The 21,325-nt window shown below is 35.0% G+C and overlaps 1 protein-coding gene across 2 annotated transcripts; it reads left to right on the top strand.

The window, feature by feature from the left end:
- Window positions 1-1,447: 1,447 nt before the first annotated feature.
- On the top strand, window positions 1,448-19,726 carry MED30 (mediator complex subunit 30). Of its 2 annotated transcripts, XM_039853608.1 has the most exons (5): window positions 1,448-1,786; window positions 8,233-8,391; window positions 10,298-10,402; window positions 15,221-15,311; window positions 19,339-19,726. In XM_039853608.1, the coding sequence occupies exons 1-5, from the start codon at window positions 1,610-1,612 to the stop codon at window positions 19,437-19,439; spliced, it is 633 nt and encodes a 210-aa protein (XP_039709542.1). In that variant the 5' UTR covers window positions 1,448-1,609; the 3' UTR covers window positions 19,440-19,726. The 2 variants fall into 2 exon arrangements, with proteins under 2 accessions (XP_039709542.1, XP_039709543.1); XM_039853609.1 differs by lacking the exon at window positions 15,221-15,311 and having other exon boundaries at window positions 1,451-1,786; window positions 19,339-19,717.
- Window positions 19,727-21,325: the final 1,599 nt, after the last annotated feature.

The following is a 21,325-nucleotide window of genomic DNA, read 5'->3' as shown; positions in this document are numbered from 1 at the left end:
CCATCTCTCTTCGGGATGAAAGAAGAGTACATATCCGTCATTCTCTATTTAGCAGCCAAAATAATCCTTCTAAATTGAGTATTTCTGGTGTTTATTCCTTTCTCCTCAAACTCTTCGATGGCTATTTCACTCAGAACAAAGCCCAAACTGCTCCACGTGTCTTAGAAAGTCCCTGTCTTCAGCATTATTTCCTGACTCTCATACTAAACTTCAGACCCTGAAAAGCATTTAGAAACCTTACTTCAAGGGTCGGCATTGGCCTTCCTTGTTCGTTGCTCCCTCATAGAAAATGCTGCAATGTTCAGTACCTTTTCCCAGTCACCATCAGGGCCCAAATTATTCCCTTCGGATCGCCCCTGATCTAAATTGTTAGCACCTTGACATTAGGGCTTTGAACTTTGTTTCAAGACACTCATCACAATAATTAGAGTTCTGTCTGTCCCACGAGAGCAGGGCTTTTGCCTGACTTGTTCACTACTCCATTTCTAGCAGCCAGCACATAGTAGGTGCACAGGAAATATGTCACATGGTTAACTAAGGAGCTATAAATCTACAATGGCTCATGTCATTTTTAACAAACATTTCTTGAAAAGTCTTTACTAATGGAGTGTTCAGAAACTTTTTAAAATGCAACAATTTTGTGCCTATCACTCTTTTCCACTTTCTAGACTTTTTTGTCCCCTTTGAAAATGGGCAGTAAGAGGTAGATGGGAGAATGGCTTTAATTTTTCTTACATTTATAATACCGCTCAACATGTATTTATTGAACACCTTCTATGTGTCAATCGCTAAACGTTGAGAATACAATAAATGAATAAAATAGACACAGTATCTGTTTTTACGGAGTTTGCATACTAGTGTGTGTGTATAAGGTGAAGGTAAGTCAGAAAGTAAACAAAGTGAAAATTATATAGAACATAGTAATAAGAGCTAAAGTCAAGAGGGGGAGTGTGTGTAGTGTTAACATTTTGAGTGATCGGGAAACTTCTTGAATGAACCGACATTTGAGCAGGGACCAAAAGCAATTCCGTTGTCTGTTATCAGGTCACAAGGAAGCATGCAAGATCAGGAATTTCCTTTCCTAAATTCAAATCGCAGGTTACCAGTTGCAAGCTGAATGCGACTAAACGAGTCAAACCAGTCCCTCTGAGCCAGCCTCCTAATACTACAAACCTCTTGTTAAAGCTTGTTAAGAGAAAAAGCTTAGCAAGGACACTAACATAAAAGAGTTCTAACAGGAATTCTAAGCAAAAGCTGAGAATCTGGGAAACGAACTCTGCGAAAGCCCACTACGCACAACACCGCCTCTGGCCGAAGTGCAGCTGGCGATTGGCTACTCAATCCGTCCATCCCGCCCTCCTGGGCGTCCGGCCCAATCCCAGCCGTCTTTGCGCCGAGACAGTTCCCAGGGTCCGCCGAGTGGGCGGTGTCCATGACGTCAAAATGACGCGTTACGTCACGGCGGGCGGAAGTCACGGGCGCTGTTTTGAAATCAGGCCGCCGTTGTCTCACAAGTTCCTGCACACGCCGAGGTCCGCAGCAACCCAACGCCCGGCAGACCCCTGAAGCCCCTTCTCCGGCTCCGCCGGCCTGAGGCCACAGCTGCGCCATGTCCACCCCTCCGTTGGCGGCGTCAGGGATGGCGCCCGGGCCCTTTGCCGGGCCCCAGGCTCAGCAGGCCGCCCGGGAGGTCAACACTGCCTCGCTCTGCCGGATCGGGCAGGAGACAGTCCAGGACATCGTGTACCGCACCATGGAGATCTTCCAGCTCTTGAGGAACATGCAGGTGGGAAGGAGGGCGGACGCCGCTCTTGAGCGTGCGTGGAGAAAGCTGCATGCTTCTGCGACGGACAGGGGCGCTTGTTTAGTCGTTACGTGGGGCCTCTAGGCGTCAGCTGGGCTGCCCTGGGCAACTCTCAAGTATAGGGTCGTCCTCATTTACATTGAGGAGTGTGCTTCAATGTTGTGTCTTTCTCCAAGAGTCTGCGAGGTAAAGGTGATGTTTTCCAGACCGGATTTCAGGACCATTGAAGCCACATTGTCTAGATTCGAACGGGTTCTGTAGTTACTAGGCACTCTTGTACCTTTCAAGGTACATGTGGGCCGCACTCTGCTTTTGATTAACTTTAATCTTTTACCAGCAAAATACTTTGAGTGTCTAAGGATTTGAAGAATTCAGATCCTACTAACCATTTTTGTTAAACAGCTTTATTTTGGTATAAGTGACATACAATAAAATGCATTTTAAAAAAGTTTTCACGTATGTATATACTTGTGAAACCCATCATCCATCACCCCAAAAAGTTTCTTCATGCTCCTCCTTTGAAATCTTTACTTCCAGCCTTCTATCCACAGACAAACTTTGATTTGCTTTCTGGCACCATAAATTAGTTTGCAGTTTCTAGACATTCATGTAAATGGAATCATACACTATGTAGTCTGTTTTTGTTTGCTGCTTTTACTCAGGATATATCAAAAGTTAATTCCTTTTATTGCTGTATAGTGCTCCATTGAATGACTATATCACAATTTGTGTTGGTGGACATTTAGGTTGTTTCTATTTTGGAGCCATTATAAAAATGCTGCTGTGAATGTTCTCCTGCAAATGATTTTGTGAACATGTATTTATCTTGCTTAGACAGATACCTAGCAGTGGAATTTCTGCGTCATATGGTAGATGTTTAACATTTTAAGAAAGCTTTCCAAAGTGGCTGCACTGTTTTACATTCCCATCAGCAATGTTTGAGGATTCTAGTTTTTCCTCATCCTTCTCAACACTTGCTGTTGTTGGGATTTTTTTGTTTTGTTTAGCTTGGCTTGGCTTGGCTTGGCTTGGCTTGGCTTGGCAAATACTTTCTCCAAGTCTGTGGCTTGTCTTATTCTTTCACGTTGCCTTTTGAAGAACTGACTTTTTAAATTTGGATGGAATCCAATTGATTATTGATTTGTCCTTTTACAGATTTTGCTTTTGGTGTCGTACCTAAGAAATTTTTATCTAACTGAGGTGACAAAGATTTTCTATTGTGTTTTCTTCTGGAGTTTTATAGTTTTAGATTTTACATTTAGGTCTATAATCTACATTAATTTTTTTATATATGATAGGTATGGATCCAAGTGCATTTTGTTTTGCATTTGGATACAGTTGTTCCAGGACCATTTAGCTAACCCATTTTTAATGCTTGGTCATGTTACTGCTTTGTGAGTGAATATCATTTTTGTTTTATGGATGAGGAGTTTGTGGTTCAGAGAGGTAAAGTGACTTGCCCAGAGCTAGTCAATGCTAGGGTAAATTTGAAACCAGGTCTTCAGACTTTTACAATACTTATTTCTGCGGGTGCACTAAAGCGTGTGGTTTATTGCCTTTTTTTTTTTAAGTTCTTGGGATTTTTCTCCCCTGATTTTAAAAGTAATTCAGTTCTGTAGAAGTCTTTTAAGACCATGTTAATAAGTCAGTGTGAAACAATACAAAGGGAATTTAAGAGAAGGTAGGAAATCTTTGGCAATATTAAAAGATTAATATCTAAAATGATTAAAGTATGGATTAAATGATCTCAGAATTTAGCAAATACAATTGATGCTTGAACAGCATGGGAGTTAAGGGTGCCCACAACCCATGCAGTCGAAAATCCAAATATAACTTAAGCCTGCCTTCCACATACATGGATTTCCAATAGCAAATTGAAATGTTTTTCTTTATTTTTAACATGCTGTATGCAAAGTACTGAATTAGGACCGGAACGCTGATAGCTAATATTTACCAAGTGCTTTCCTTGGCCATGTGTACTGTCCTAAGAGCCGTTCTAAGAAATCTTGTTATCCCTATTTTACAGTTAAGGAAACTGAGGCTTAAAGAGAGAATTTACCTAACATCACACCTGACTAGTGGCTCCTCCTGTTAACCTCTTTATAATACTAATTTGCTGTCAAACAATTATAGTATTAAAAGAGATACAATAAACATCCATGACCTGCACAGAAAGAACTAAACATTTTCCAAAAAGTATTATCAATAACTAGATTACATGTGGACACATATTCAAAACCAATTTGTAGCAGACTATGGTAGTTATTTCTTTGTGGCTCTTTAATGAGTTCTGTGGTTGAACTCATCTAAGACCCTTTAGGGCATATTATAATTGGCTAAAAAAGAAACAACAGTGTGCTTCTTCATTTCCAGAAGGCTAGAAGTAGAGGTACAAACAGGACCACATGTAATTTATTTACTAATACATTTTTTAAAGTATTCAGATTTTTAAAATTATCTTCTATATTACTAATCAAGAACGATGATGTACCAACTGCTGAGATTACTTCTAAGCATTTGTTTTAGAGAAGTGGGTCCGTCCTTATTAGGTGTCCTTTAGCCTCTTGGGAATCAAGTGAAAACTACAGACTCTCTTCTGAGAAAAACGCATATATGTACATTCTGAATAAAATTTCGGGAGCGGGTGGTTTACTGGATGTCTCCCCGAGGCTCTCTAGATCCCAGGGTAAGACTCCCTATGTAGGAACAGTACAGTGAACATTCTCTCTCCCTTCCCTATCTGCATAGGAAAGTCTTGCTTTGGTTCTGTTTACTATTCTTTACATCTTTAAACAATTTTTTTTAATATATAATACATTCAGAATTCAGAAATTAAAAAAAGACATTACAGTGAACATTCTCCTTCCCATCCCTTTCTGCTAGCTATCTAACCCCTCTCTATAGGCAATGATTGTTAATGATTTTTCTTGTGTATCCTTCCAGATATCCTATGCACATTTAAGCAAATGTCTACATATATTCTTTCATTTTCTTCCCTTTTGCACAGATAGCACTATGTCATACACAATGTTTTGCACCTTGCTTTTTTTATTTGGTATATTTTGGAGTTTATTTATATCCATACAGAGAGTACTTCCTCCTCCTTTTAAAGTGTATAATAATTCACTACATGGAGATGTAATTTATTTAACCAGTTCTCTACTGAAAGGCATTTAGGTTGCTTTTAATCTCCAGCTATTGTGCTGCAGCGAATAACCTCCTTCTTAAATGCACAAGTATACCTACAGGATAAGTTCCTAGAAATAGCTTTGTGCTTCTATAATTAGATATATTTTGATGAATTGCCCTGCATGGAGGTTGTACCAATTAATGCTACCATGTCCTGACCAACAACTGGGCTCTAACACAGTGAGTTATATTTTTGGATCTTTGATCATTTATATTTTCCTAGTCTGAATGAGTTTGAGTATGTCTTCATATATTTATAAATTATATATATTTCTGTTTCCATTTTACATTTAAAACTTTGATCCACATGGGATTTATCCTAGAATAAATGAGATATGACCCCAGCCTTACTTTTTCTAAAAGGTTGATTGAATAATTCATTTCCTCCCCCATTGATTTCATATGCTACCGAATGAATCTATTTCTGGATGTTCTATTCCACATAGCTGCCTGTCTCTTATATAATAATACCAAACATATTTATTGAGACTCTACAATGTGTTTACACTTATTCTTCATTATTGCCCTGGCTGTTCTTGCTAGTGTATTTTTCCACATGTACTTTTAGAATCAGCTTGTTTAGTTCTGAGAAAAACCTACTCATGTTTTTAATAGGTTCATTTTAACTCAGATCTGACATCAGTATTATGTGAGTCTTAACTAAGAATATCCTTTTGTGTCCCTATGAGTATTTTAAGTTTTCATTTTTATCTTGGAATTTTTAAAGTTTATTCCTAGATATCTGATTGTTGCTACTACTGTAAATTGGGTCTTTTTCCTTTCTCATTTTCTTTTGTTTTTATATATGAAAGCAAAGCTATTGTTTTCTCTATATTTTGTACCTACCTATTTCTTGGATTCTTTTATTGATAGTAGCACTTTATCATATCACTTGTAGCGATGGTTATACCACTTCCTCTTTAATGTTTCATCTTTTTTTTTTCGTGTTCCCCCTAATGCATTGGCCAGTCCCCCAGAACAGTGTGCACTGGTAATGTTCATGGTCTCAGTAGACGTCCTATTCTGTTCCTGAATTAAGTGAGAATGCTTTTAATGTGCTGACCTTTTTTAACTGAGATAAATGTATTTTTATCATGTTGGGGACTGTTTCTTAAGAGTTTTATATTTAAGAATGGAGGTTATATTTAGTTGAATGCCTTTTTAGTGTCTAGGGGTATGGTCACATACTTACAGCTAAACATCTACACCAGTGCACACCAAGGCATCTTAGGCACTAACACATCTCGTACTCTGTGGTAAAGGAACTTTGTCTCCCATGTTTCTAGAACCAAGCTTCACACCTGGAAGGTGTATAATTTTTTGAATGAATTAGTTGTTCCTGTCGTCGAGAAGCTGCTGTTGTATATGAAAACTAATACCCAAACTTACTAAGTAGGTGAATTTGAGGAGGGTGATTCTTTGCATTTCAAAAGGATTTTTGTTTTCCTTTATGAAAAGATTTAATAAGAGTTCTTTTACAATACACACACTTCTAAAGTGAATTTTAAGTATAGATTTATGGGCAAAATAACTCACTAAAGTAAAATAATTCAGACCATACTTTAAAACTTGTTTGTGTGTCCTGTATCACTAAATACAGTGATACAAATGTAAGTTCCAGTCTTCACTAAGTAGAAAATATGGGCAGAGTGTTAAATGTAGGAAATCCCATACATAATAAAGGCACAGAGTGCTCCTTTATGGAAGATACAATCATTATAGTCCTCATTCTCACCCAAACAAGAAAGCAGGGCTCCTTTGAAATGTTCCTCTGATTGTCAGAGTCAGTGAAAGGTCATCAGTTGGAAAGCTTAAGTGGAGAAACCCTACATTGTGTTGGGTGGTGAACTTTTAATGATTCCCCTTTAAACTGTTTCAGTTATTACAGCCTGAGCTATTTATCACATTTCTTTGAGGTATGGTCCTCAGATTGTTTTAAGCCTGATAATTTCTGAAAATCCTAACAATATCTCATTTCAAATAAGTTTGGATCCACCTCCTTATCTTATACGCCATTACATTATAGGAAATTTGGAAGTGAGAACAGAAGAAAATAAATTATTTAAGCCTATCTCCCTAGTATATCTTTAATCAACTATATATATAAGCCTTTTGAGTCTTTTTTTCATGTTTATAGTTTTACCTGTTTATAATGGTAGTGTGTCCTGTTTTCTTTTTTTCTTCATTGTTTTATATACTTTCTTTCTTTTTCTTTTTCTTTTTCATTTCTACTTCATCTGTTTAAAAAAGGAAAATTAGTGAACTGAAGTTTAGAAATACTGGAATGATCTAGCTATTACACAATAGTTTTGTTACTTTAATCCCTGAGATAAGTATACAGGTTAGTGCTTATAATGGAAGTGCCTTGTATACCAGAAAACATGGTGCAAATGTTGTTATTGTTAATATTAAGATGACTTCACAGATCAAATTGTGGGGGTAAAATATAAGGATGTACAGAGAAAGGAAGATTTTGTTCATGAGCTTCAGCAAGGCACAAAAGGTATTTATTTAGTTATAAGTTCTAGATAAATAATAGTCACTTTCCATTTATCTGTGATTTTATCATCATTTCAATGCATAAATTTGGCTTTTATTAAATTCCTGAATTAAAAATGCATAAGCATCCAAGACAGAGTTCTGATCACAGCAGTTACTTGTAGTAATTTATTAATGATGTTCAAGTTCAGGTTGATTTTCCCCTATATCTCCTGCCATATATTCCTTTTAAAGTAAAACTTTTGGTGACAGCTTTATATTTTAATGTGTGCCTAGAACATCTTAATTATCTTATCAGAGTTAAGGTATTTTGATAAAATTTTGCAACAGGAGCAGCATACTGCTACTTTTCTTCTGCTAAAAAGTCCTGTCATTTCTTTCCTTTTTTAAAACTATTTTATTTTTAACTTCCTGGTTCAGTTCAGCAGCTTGCTGTCTTTAGGAATATTAAAATTGTACATTCTCTTTAAAGTTATACTTCAAAAATTAGAAGGAAAGGTATTTCACCTCATCAGAGGAGCTTATCATGAATTTTTTCTAGGTCTGTTTTATAACACGGAAACAGTATGCTCAGGAACTAAGAAATGAACATGTATTACTCTTAAATTCTCAAAATTGCACTTGATCAAACTGTGAGGAACAATTTGCTTTTATGCAATACTTAAAAATTGTTTGCTAGCTTATAGAAAAACTTGATTTTCATTACTTTATATGTTTATTGTTTTGTTTTGCCTGATAAGCTGCCAAATGGTGTCACGTACCATACTGGAACATATCAAGATCGGTTAACAAAGCTCCAGGATCATCTTCGCCAACTTTCCATTCTCTTCCGGAAGCTGAGACTGGTGTATGACAAATGCAATGAGAACTGTGGAGGGATGGATCCCATTCCAGCAGAGGCAAGTTTTAGTGGTAGAGGGAGGATGAATCCAAGATGTAAGACAGTCTCAAAACATTTGTTATTTTTTCCCTTCTCGCTTTCTATTTTTGCAATATTTCTAGATTTTAAATTATAGCAGTTTTATTTCTGACTAGAGAAAATGAAAAGATATACATGTGTAGAATGAGTTCTGTATTTTCATGTTAATAATTTCTTATAGATTTTAGCATCCAGGCTTATTAGTGAATTTTTATTGTTGAGAGGAGAGGGTTGTCTGTGTCTCCTTTTAATTAAACCCATGCACAGTTTTTCGTAAGAGTTTTAACAGTATTATAAAATATTTTTTAAGTGGTTTTCATGTAAGTTCTTTACAGACAAAAGTTATGTTTGCATCATTATTTAGTTTATTGGACTCATTCTAGTTTTCAAATGGCTTTTTAAAGTTTAATCTTGGTTTATAGATATAGTTTAGTTAATTAGATATATGATATTTTTATAAATGGCCCTTTCCTGTTGACAGGTTATATCTCTGCCACCAAAGGTAGCTGGGAAGCTGTGGATGTTTTCACACTGCATACAAAGAACAGTTTCATGTGGTCAGTGCTTCCTTTTTTGAGTGGTCACCATGTAAGGGATGAATAGAGAAAGAGTAAACTCAAAACTACTTGAAAAGAAGTCAGAGACGTAGGGAGAAGATAGGGTTGACATTGTCAGATGCTGCAGAGAAGTCAGGGAAAATCAGGCATGAAAACTGTCCAGTAGACTTTGCTGGAAGAAAACTGTTGGTACATTTGAGCAGAACTTAAGTGAAATGGTCGCAGCAAGAAGTCAGATCACAGTGGATTGAAGATTTAAACAAGAAATAAGGAACTAGAGCCGACAAGTAGATATCCATCTTTCAAGCAGCTTAGGTAAAAAGCAAGAGAGGAAAGCAGTAGATGGAAGGACAGATGGAGTCAAGGGTGTTTTTGTTTTTTTCCTCCAAATGGGAGAGACTGGAACATATTTAGATGATGAAGAAAAACAGCAGGGAAAGGCTGGAGGGAAGGGGATAAATAATGAAGGCAGGGAGGGCAAAGGAATCTCAGCACACAGGAATGGATACTAATCATCTTTAGGAAGGACAGCTCTGTGTCAGGAGAGAGGAATGGAGGAAAGAGTGGTTGTGGATGTGGATAAGTTTATATTTGTCCCAAGAATTTGAAGAAGTTCAATCAGATGACTGCTGGTTGTACCAGTTATTTACCTCTGGCCTGTTTCTGCATTGGTAATGTGAGATGGTTGAGACGGTGATTCCTGAAGTCTGCCACATCCACAAAGAGCTTCATCAAATAGACTTTATCACAAACTCTGCGTATTTAATTATAATTCTGCCAGAAGTTTCATTGCTATCTAATATTTTTTTCTCCTTAAAAAAAAAAAGCTTTCCCCAAACTAAAAGAAGATATCTAGGAATTCGTATAGACACTGACACTCTGGATAGCAAGCAAATGACATTTATATAATAATGCACATCCATGAAGTTCCTTTCTTTCTCGTGTAGATGAAGGAAAGCCTATTCTTTCTCTCTGGACTGTGGATTTCTTAGGTGTGGGAATCACATCTTATGTCATTTTTGCAGTGTGCTACCCAGTGTCTGGCAATTAAATATTTGCTGATTGAATGAGTAGGCTGTTACTTAATGGTATGTGACAACTAGTGTTATAAGGGCTTTTTTTTTTTGCCAAAGAAACTTGAAAATCTAGTGTACAGAATGCACTAAAATGATGAACTTCTAACACTTATTTTAGACCATCAACTAAATTAAAATGTATTTTTATACTATTAGAAATATAAAAATTGACCTTAATCTGACTCATCTGTACCAGTGTAACTGAAAATTTTATGTCATGTTTTGACCTTTAACTTTTGTTTGTCATTCCCAGCAACTTATTCCATATGTGGAAGAAGATGGCTCAAAGAATGATGATCGGGCTGGCCCAGCTCGTTTTGCTAGTGAAGAGAGGCGAGAAATTGCTGAAGTTAATAAAGTGAGTTATTAGTCTGTACATTTTTATATTTCACAATTACTGATAAAATTTACAAGGAAGTCTAATGTAACTCAAAACATAATTTGAATTATAGAATTACCTGAAGTGGTTTCTGTGGCAAATTTAACTCATGTAGAGTAGTCTAACCAAGAACTAAAAGGTAAGCAGAAATGCCACGTGAGTAGTCAGAAGAGAGATCACAGGATTCATGTGGTAAAGCTCTTAGAAAAGCTTCATAGGCACTCCGTCACAACCCATTTACTTCTTTTCTAGGAAAAATTCTAGCTTTCTAGCTTACAGCATATTTGGAGCAACAAATTATAAAAATTTACGAATACAAAATGTGAATTTCTCAATACCTGAATAAGAAATTTGTGAGAGTTATCAAAGCATTACCTTACCCTACTCTCCCACCCAAATAAGTTCTGAAATTGAATGTATTTATTGGCTGAATACTTTCAGTACTTCATAGAAGATGTTAAGATAGTTATCATGAAATACAGTGCACTAGGGAAAGCTGTCAGTTTATTCTGTGATGGAAACATAGCTCAGGCTTACCAAAACCTAACCAACAGCACAATAAATAAAATGACTAAATTCATACTTTCATGTACAAATCCCACTCCCCCACCCCATCCTCTCTTGAAATTTTAATTCCAATTAATAGAATTCAACAGGGTATTAACGATCCACCACAGAGAGGATTTTCTGAGGTATATGAGGATAATCCAGTGCACATATGTAATACATAGTATCATTGGATTAGGTTGGAAAAATTGTTTTCCTCATATATAAAAGACATTTAATAAAATTTACATGTTGCTGATTTTATAAAGAACATTTAAAACTATTAATAAGATATTTTTTTTTTATTTTAAGTCTTTTTATTTCTGATAAAGTGCCAACATTTTTCATACTTTTTTCAGGCATAAAATAAGATGCCTTACACCATTATGTTTAATATTATTTTAGAAGTTATAGACAGTACAAAAAGATAAGAAATAAACTTTAGGAAACAGGGATTATAATATTATATAAAAGCTTGTTAAGCTTGTACATAATAGTATAACTCAAGCTTGTTAAGCTCAAAGAAACTCAGTTGATGAACAACTAGAATCAATAAGACTGAGAAAAAGGCTTAAGATTGATACTGTCCTTATAATGCTTAAACCAATTAGGTTATAAGATCCTACTCACGAATGCAACAACAAATACTAAGTAGTTAGGAATTAACTCAATGACACATGTTACTAAACTTAAGGTACATAAAAGAGGTTTTAAATAATTAAAAGTACATATAAAATTCTTGTGTCACCAGTAAATGTTCTTAAAATTGACAATCTTGATTATTTTGTAATCTAGTAACACTCCAAATCCAAATAGGCATTCTCTTGAAAGTACACAAAAATGAGATGTTAGTGCAATACCAATCAAAAAACAAATCTAAATAAAATCCAGACGGGAATTTTTTTCTTCAGAGTATACTAAAATATCAAAGAAAATACTGTTAAAGTAATAAAATAGCACTCTTTGTTTTAATAATTAAAATGTAATATGAAGCATAGTTTAAAAACAATAATTTTGAAATACTGACACAAGAATAGACCGATTAGTAAATTAGCCAGAAAAGTAGTCTTCCTGTTGTTTATGGGAATTTAATATGACAGAAGAGGGATTATGTGGAAAATCAGTCTTTAAAAATAGAAACTTTGGGAGAAAATTAAACTTGCTTTTATATCATATGTTGAAATGAATTTCAGAGTTGAAAATAAGACCTACAAAACAAAATATTGACGAGTTAAAAGAAAAATGTATATCAAAACTAAGGAGAAAGAAAAAAAGATGGGTAGATTTTATAAAATAAAACTTTCTTTTTATTTTTTTAAAAGGAGAAATACAAATTAAGACTATTTCCAGCAAATTTGACAGTAATGAATGAGCATAAAGAACTCATAGTAGGAAATTAGTAGGGGATGAGAAGGGGACCGGGAACGTTTAATATAGATCATGAAGAATGAATGATGTTGGGGAGTCCAGAGATGAGGCATTCATTTATTAAAAAGTTATTTTTCTATTGACAATCTATGTATTAAGTCACAATAGATGTTGTGTTTATTTTTTCTCTGTAATAAGAACTTTTTAAAAATACAATGCAATATATATAAATAAAACACCATTGTAATAACTTTAATTTCAGAGTCTACATGTGACATAAATATAGTTAGTTCTCTACCATAGATTTTATATGTAAATAAAAACTTGTGTAAATTCAGAAAAATTTTTCCTAAACATGTTACATGTACATAATAGTATAACTCAAGCTTGTTAAGCTCTTCTTTTTATCCAATTTGATGGTTTAGAAATAACTTACTTTTGATTATTTTTAAAAGATCTTTCATATAATCAGAATATGGTAATACTTGACAGTGTGAAATAAAAAAAAATCTTACTACCAAAAAATTATTAGAAACAATAAATAGTAAAGTCACAGGATATAAAATCGATATATGACAATCTGTTGCATTTCTATATAATAACGAAATCTCAGAAAGAGAAATGAAGAAAACAATACCATTTATAATCACAACAAAAAGATTAAAATACCTAGGAATAAACTTAGAGAAGGTGAAGGAGCCGAACACTGAAAACTACAAGACACTGTTGAAATTTTAGAACACACGAAATGGAAAGATATTCTATGTTCACGAATTGGAAGAACTGCTAAAATATCCATACCACCTAAAGCAATCTCCAGGTTTAATGCAACCCCTATCAATATCCCAATGTCATTTTTCACAGAAGTAGAACCAAAGAAGCCATAAATTTGTATGGAAACACAGACCACGAATAGCCAAAGCAATGCTAATTAAAAAGAACAAAGCCAGAGATATCACATTCCCTGACTCCAAACTATACTACAGAGCTAATCAAGACAGCATGATATTGGAGAAGAACACACACACAGACCACTGGAACAGAACTGAGAGCCCAGAATTAAACCCACACACATATGGTCAGCTAATTTTCGACAGAAGAGCCAAAAACGTTCAATAGAGAAAGGAAAGTCTCTTCAATAAATGGTGTGGGTAAAACTGGACAGCCACATGCAAAAGAATGAAACTAGACTACTATCTTTTACCATACACAAAAATTAACTCAAAATGGATTAAAGATATGAATATAATACCTGAAACAATAAAATTAGTAGAAGAAAGCACAAGCACTAAACTATGGACCTGGTCTCAGGGATTTTTGTGAACTTGACCCCAAAGGCAAGGGGAGTAAAAGCAAAAATAAATGAATGGGATTATATCAAACTAAAAAACTTCTGCACAGCAAAGGAAACCATCAACAAAACAAAAAGACAACCAACCTAACTGGAGATAATACCTAAAAACGATGCTTCCAGTAGCGGGTTAATATCTCGAATATATGAAGAACTCACACAAGAACAAGAAAACAAACAATACAGTTAAGTTAGCAAAGGAGCTGAACAGACACTTCCAAGGGAGCCATACAGATGGCCAACAGATGTATGAAAAGATGTTCAATATCACTAGCTGTTAGGGAAATACAAATCAAAACCACAATAAGATAGCACCTCACACCTGTTCAAATGGCTACTATCGAAAAGACAAGAAATAACAAGTGGTAGGACACGGAGAAAAGGGAACCCTCGTACCTTGTTGGTGGGAATAAAACTCAGTACAGCCACTATGGAAAAGAGTATGGAGGTTTCTCAAAAAATTAAGAATAGAAGTACCATATGATCCAGCAATTCTTCTGAGTATTTTCCCCCAAAATATTAAAACAATTATTCGTGAATATATACATAACCTTACGTTCATTGCAGCATTATTTACAATCGTCAAGACATGGAAACAACCTAAGTATCCACTGATGGATGACGATAAAAAAGATGTGGTATATATTTACAGTGGAATACTACTCAGCCATAAAAAAGATGAAATACTGTCATTTGTGACAACATGGACAGATCATCTTGAGAATATTATGCTAAGTGAAATAAGCAAGACAGAAAAGGACAAAAACAATATAATATTATTCGTATGTAGAAAAGTGGCTTTTTTTTAACCCAAAGAGGTTTTTAACTCATTCCTTAATAATATATGTAAACTGAATGTAACACATATTCTGGCTGTTAACAATTATGTACAATTAGTGCTACTAACATTTATTCTTTTCCTCCAACTTCTTCCAACTTTGTACCTCCCTTCTAGAATATAAGATTAAAATATGTAATTGAATATCTTTAAAACACTGAGTAAGCTCATGATTGATGTTTTTCTGCCTTAACATGCATAAGAATGTATTTGTGAAAAATACATTTATTTTTAATAGCTACCTACAGATGTAAAATGTTGCCCTGACATATAACCACATAGATGATATTAAAAATAAGTTTAAATTCATTGATTTGATTTAATTTTCAACTACTTGTAAATATCCATAAACTTTACTTTTTATCTTTTGTCTATTATTTTAATCCATTCTTTTCTATCATGCAAAATTTTTAAAATAGTTATTAGGTAGTAGGAGGAGGACTGTATGGTTCATAGCAATCTTAGTAATGCACATACATAATTTGCTATAAAATATTAAAATGAATAATTTTTAATAATAGCCATAACTTTTTTAATACTAACAGACCATATTTAACTGGAAAAAAGAACATGCTTCAAAATAATTGCTAGGAAATATATTCTTTGGCTGCTTGTTTTTTTCTCTTCTAGGCTTTTGGGAAGCTTTTTGATTTGGCTTTTTTATTATTTTTCCATTGCCTATTAAAATATTCAGATATTTGGGTACCTGCTCTGTGCCAAGCTTTGTTCTCAGTGTGGGAATGTCTCCCGTGACCAGTCAGATGTGTTGTCTACCACAGGCGTGGGTAGGTTTCTTACTTGAGGACACAGGTCTCTAATGGGAGTAAAGTAGCACCCATTTCATAATGTGATAGATATTTACAAAAACAAAAATGTTGGACAATGTTTTTAATATGTTTTTAATATGCCATGTTTTAATATGGCAGCCTTTTCTTATATTTAATGAATAAGTTGTTTTATGGGCCTAAGCAGTCAGTAATAAAATTATATTCTTGGCATTGTCAAAAATATTCAGGATTTTATTACAATGCATATTTTATTTCTTTTTATTCTAAATAAACTACATAAAATAAGTAGCTTTATGTACCCCTCAGTTAACCCTCATTCAGCCATTTTCAAAATACTACTATATCACTGTGTATTTGAAATTATATAGAGCATATTGACAAGGTGTTTAAATTTAATCTACATGGTCAGTCTGGTTTCTAACAATGTATGTACTACCTATGCCTACCATAGTGCCATGAAACGTTGGGGCACAAAATTTGTGATCAGTATTTGATGTCAATCATCAGATGACAGAACGGCTTAGTTTCAGCCATTGATTTCTGGCTTATTTAAATACTTTTTATTTTCTTTTCATATTCTGGAATCCATAAGTCCTAATACCCAAGTAAAGGATGAACACCTGTTTGAGATTGTGTTTTAAGAACAGAATGAATTCTATTTTACTTAAAACTATTCTGTGGATGCTAAAATGAAATCAAAAGAGGAATGTGGGTAGTTTTTTACAGAGTTGACATATAACTCAGTTCATGCATTTAGAAATTAAAACATTTTTAACCAATTGTCACAGTCCTTGTATGACTATTAAATTACATGGCATGACTTAGCACAAACCTGTTTTTTAAGTATCTACTCACACATTCACCTGTTAATGTAACAAATTAGGCACAGCTGATGGATTTTGATAATAGCAGCTGTCAACCTCTGTTAAAATCAATCAGTGGCAAGGTTGTATATATTAAGTTCTGTATCACGTCATGAAAATTTATTTACAATTTAACCACTAATAAGCACAACTGTCAGCTTTGCTGTTGATAGTTTCATGATGTGTTTTGGCTCTAGGTATTTGTATGCTGATTTTTAAAAAACTTTCTGACATCTTTGAGAAAAACTACCCAACTGCCTTATGATTTACTTAAAATTTTTTTACTGTTGCCTAGAGTTGAATATTACCTTGAAAATATCCTACATTTTTTGGTTTTCTTACATTATTTTTTAAGAAGTAATGAGGCTATTTTTTTAAAAACAAGTATATCAGAATTGATATTTCTAAATGAGTATTCTTCAAAGTAGTCATATTGGTAAGCTATGCATTTATTCCAGTGATGCAAGCATTATGGCAGCTATCTGTACCCTCTGTTTTAAAGTCTGTCTTTAACTACCCAAGAATATAATTTTATCATTTCTAATTATTTCTTAATTTATACTGAAAATGTGATCACTGAGCTTATTTCACCTGACTTGGCCTTTGACTGGTTTTCAACTGTTCTCAAAATTTAAATCCTTCCTTTGTCTCTTTTCCATGGACATGGATGTGTCACATTGAAGTTCTTTAGGAGAATCCATCCCACACACCTGACCAGTTAACTCTTTACGTTGCAGGTTAAACCACACCTCAAGAATTTTTATAGGTCTCATTACCCACTACCAGTCCTAAATTTATCCTCCTTCCACCCTTTGCTCACCACCAACTTTCCTAGACACCCCTAAAAATATTTTCCTTGTTTGCTGCCCCTACCAGAGGTGGTATCTCTATGTTCTGGGGTTCCACAGCATCTGATATTTTTTCCTCTGTCATCTGCTTTACTAGGTTACAGTCTAGTCATCTGGGCATTATCCTCCTCCTTCATGCTGAATTTCTTCAAGGAAGGGATTATTTCATATTCATTGTTCTCCCTTACAGTGTCTAACCCAGTGCCAATATTTATGGAACAAAATGTGTTACCATCTCAGAATTCCGCTCCAATGACAAGTTCTAAAGACTTTAAAAGTGTTAATATGCAAAATACGTCAGAGGGGCTGATCCAAAAAAGGTTTTTAAAAAAATCAACTCGCATTCTTTCTCTTCCTTTTATTCTTACTGAGTAGCTCTTCTCCACTTCGCTTCTGAAAAATTCAGAGGGGAGTCGTGGTGGGTGAAGTCTCCCACAGCGAGGGAGGCGATGGCTCTGGGAAAGGGCAGCTGACTTTGAACCATTTTGAAGCCAGTAATTAGTTGACTAAGCTTACGGTTTTCATCATGTCTGTGCAACTGATTGCCATCTTATGTGAGTACAGGACGTAGAATTGGCAAGGGCCTAATAGATGTATAATTCCATTTCAAAGACAAGAAAACTGAGGATAAGGAATTTGTATATGATCAACAGCAAGTTAGAGGCAGAGTCAGAACTGGGACTGAGGTGTCCAGCCTCCCAGTATAGTCCCTTTACTCTTATATTCTTCTGTTTTCATGCTACCCTTCACTGCTGGCAGAAGTGTCCATTTCTTGGTCTCTGGGATGAAAAAGACTATAGGCCTGGTACTGGTCATCTAATCATTTGTCATCTCACCCAGTTATCTGGGTCCATTTGGTTAGATAATAGACACAATTGCTTAAAAAACTACCACATACTTGTAACAGCACTTAGATGTTAGGCCACCTGAAAACTGAACAAGGAGACTAACTAAAATGCTGACAGTATCTTTTCCCAACAAATTATGTTAAAGTGAGCTTTATGTACACATATGTACTATATGCTGTACACATGCCCTGTACACTATATGGCCATATGTTTTATCTGTGTAGTGTTCTCTTTTCAAATATGAATTAAATTTAATATTAAACATTCAAATGTCTATAAATTGCTTTTCATTTTCCAATAAGAATTTCTTAGTCCTGCCTTTTAGCTACTTACTTCCTGTTACTTCCCTAACTGGATAGAAGTAATATGAGCAATTTTCTTAATCCTGGTTTGCTCTTTAACGAGATCAAAATTAAGATTGTTTGGCTTCTTTAAAATGTGCATATACTACTTTATCTGGAAGTATTTTAATATAGTATCTTTAAAATTATCTAATTAAATTTGTTATTTCTAAATGTAATGCTTCCCAAAGGTTACTGAAGAATAGTGATTATTATTACAATAGCCAGTAACACTTTGACCACACGTTCTCATTTTTATCTTGTTTTACCTAAGCAGACATTTGCCACATCAGATTTGAATAAAGGACACTGAAAAAGAAGTTTATAGACTGGTCTAGTAGAAACCCTTTATAGATACAGAGACATGTGCCACGTGCAGTCAGGGCACCCAGCAAATCGTGGCTGTGAAGATGGTTAGATCCTGGACTGTGCTGTTTGTCTTCAGTTTTTAGAATCAGAAGTAGATCGGTTCATGCATGGGCAGTGACTTCTGCCACATTTTGAAAGACCAACTGCATCAGGCATTGCGTCTTTATTATACTGTATTTTCTGTATTGATGGCTTATGTCCTGTGCCTACCAGTAACATTTGCTGAATGCTTGCTTATATGCCAGGCACAGTTCTAACACTTTACATGAATAAAATCTTTTAATCATAACTCTTATGAGGTAGGTTCAGTTATTATCCCCATTATCCTGATGTGGAAACTGAGGCACAGACAGGCAAGTAATTTGGCCAGCGTCACACACTGAGTTAGGGAAGGAGCTGAGCATAAACCCAGAGAATCTGGTTTAGAGATTGTAACTCTTGACCATTTGTTACACTGCCTCTTTGAAAACCTACATATTTAGGTTTTATAACGATTAAATATCTAACTTATTTTCTTTGATGGTGGAAGTGGGGTAGTAAAGCGGGGTGGGGGCTGGTGCTATGGCCTCTGCAAGCTGCTGAATTCAGTAAGCCATTCAGTGAACATGTGTGACCAGAAAAGAATTGAGACCCTCTGCCTGAAGGAAATATTTACTTAATTTCTGTCTAGATCATTAGAATCCTAACTACGACATTTTAATCTTCTAACTTCATGGTCTGTATTTCATTTTTGATAAATTCTTTTGTTTCTACAGAAACTCAAACAGAAGAATCAACAGCTGAAGCAAATTATGGATCAATTACGAAATCTCATCTGGGATATAAATGCCATGTTGGCAATGAGGAACTAAACTGATATTTAAATTTCCTGCTTTACACATGTTATACATTTTTTTCCCTCAAGTATTTTTTTCCCTTTGAAGTTTATTTATCTGTTTATATTCTAGTCACTAGGATTAAAGTTCCTATTTTTACGTGGTTTTACATTAAAATATTCATTGGCAAGTTTTTTTTAAGCTCTTGATTCCATGAAAGATTATTGCAATAAACTTTGATAAGGTTTGTGTTTTGCTTAATCTTCATGAACTGAATAATTGTTTTATAAAAGCAAAATAAGTTTTGCAAATAAATTTTTAAATTTCATCAGTGTTTGTTTTGCTCATTTCATTACATTTTTAGGAGGAAATTAAAGGTTTAAACATTTTTGCATATGAAAATATCAATCTGTGATACAAATTGATTGAAATTAAACATGTAAGTTACAATTTCAGCTCAATTTTTTAAATTCAGTCTGAGTCCCAAACAAATTAAAATGAGAAAACAGTTAGTTGTTCTAAGTAGATGAAAGCCACTTTTATGTTCGTTGAGTGTTTGGTCTTAATTGGAAGGATCTGTCTCTAAAAGGAGGGAAACAAATCATTTGAGGGTGGCACAAACTGAAATCATGACGGTGTGCTTATCTGCTACCTGCTTTAAGCCAAGAACAATCCCCTGTCTGACTTTCCAGATACACCCTAATCTCATACATTTCGGAAACAGCATATTTTTTAAGAGTTTTGAAGGAGATAGCTCTGTATAACAAGTGCTTTCACAGACTTGTAGCTGGTCAGCAGTCCTCTCTACAAGTCTACAGGAGCTGGTCTCTCAGATAGTAAACAAAGTATCCTCAAGTAAGGGAGTCAGATTCTTCTCAGGAAGGACTTTTCCAGAGTGAACCAGAAGCCCTAACCTGTCTGGCCTAGGTTCTGGCTCTCTTAAGAGAGACTGCTACTTGACTGTTCTTGTATATGGATAAAGTTTCCCTGGCAGGTTACACAGAAAACCAGTGTCACACAAGAAATGGCTTCCTCTGGGGAGGGGATATGGATAGTTGTATACTATTTGGTACTTTTGGAATTTTATAGCACATGCCTATTCAAAAAAATAGGCAAAACTTCATTTTAAGTTACACAGAGTCCCATTTTAAGTTACAACAGGCAGAATCACAAGAAGACAAGCCAAATTATGCCGGCATCTTTGGGCTTTCTAACTGCCTCCATCAGAGCAAGCTCTCCTGAGCAAGCCCAGTGTTCGTTAGACGGAGGAGTCGACTGCCACAGTGGTAGCACTGCAGTTACAAGACAGGAAAAGCTACATGAAGTTATGGCAGCGAGAAGAATTAGGACCAATAACCCCAGTGGTCTGCAGTATCTGAGGGTATTAAAGTTTTTCAGCCTATCACCAACTGGACAGGCAAGATTATAACAGGTGTTCACTATTATGCAAGGTAGGTTGCTGGTTACTATTACAGAGTGGGTACTGACAGCATCTAAAGCAGTTATGAAAAATGTTTTAACTTAAATTTTTTTTTCCTTTTAAATTTTTATTTAAATTTAATTTTATTATTAGTTTCAAGTATACAGTACATTGATAAGACATGTATATAGTTTGTAAAACGATCCCCCTAATTGCTCTTTCTTCCCTCAGGCTCTTCACCTAGCCAGTACATTAATGCTGACTGCATTCCCTATGCCGTGCTCCCCATCCCTGTGACCATCTATCAACTACTAATTCTTACTTCTTTAGCCCTTCACCCCATTCTCCCAACCCCCAAACCCTCTCCCCTCTGGCCATCACCAGACTGTCCTCTATATTTGTGAGTCTGCTTTTGATTAGTTTGTTCTTTTTGTTCCTTAGATTCCACATTTAAGTGAAATCATATGGTATTTATCTTTGACTTATTTCACTCAGCATAATAACCTC

The sequence above is a fragment of the Pteropus medius genome, unplaced genomic scaffold (genome assembly GCF_902729225.1).
Source record: "Pteropus medius unplaced genomic scaffold, Ma_sr-lr_union100, whole genome shotgun sequence".
Lineage (NCBI taxonomy): Eukaryota > Metazoa > Chordata > Mammalia > Chiroptera > Pteropodidae > Pteropus > Pteropus medius.
Note: the sequence above shows the minus strand (reverse complement) of the source record. Positions and strands in the feature narration are given on the sequence as shown.

Bases quoted from the DNA above. Each gene is read 5' to 3' on its own strand.
- MED30 (XM_039853608.1), top strand. From the start codon at position 1,610: ATGTCCACCCCTCCGTTGGCGGCGTCAGGGATGGCGCCCGGGCCCTTT. The intron at 1,787-8,232 runs GTGGGAAGGAGG...TTGCCTGATAAG, and splicing joins AGCTCTTGAGGAACATGCAG to CTGCCAAATGGTGTCACGTA. The intron at 8,392-10,297 runs GCAAGTTTTAGT...TGTCATTCCCAG, and splicing joins TGGATCCCATTCCAGCAGAG to CAACTTATTCCATATGTGGA.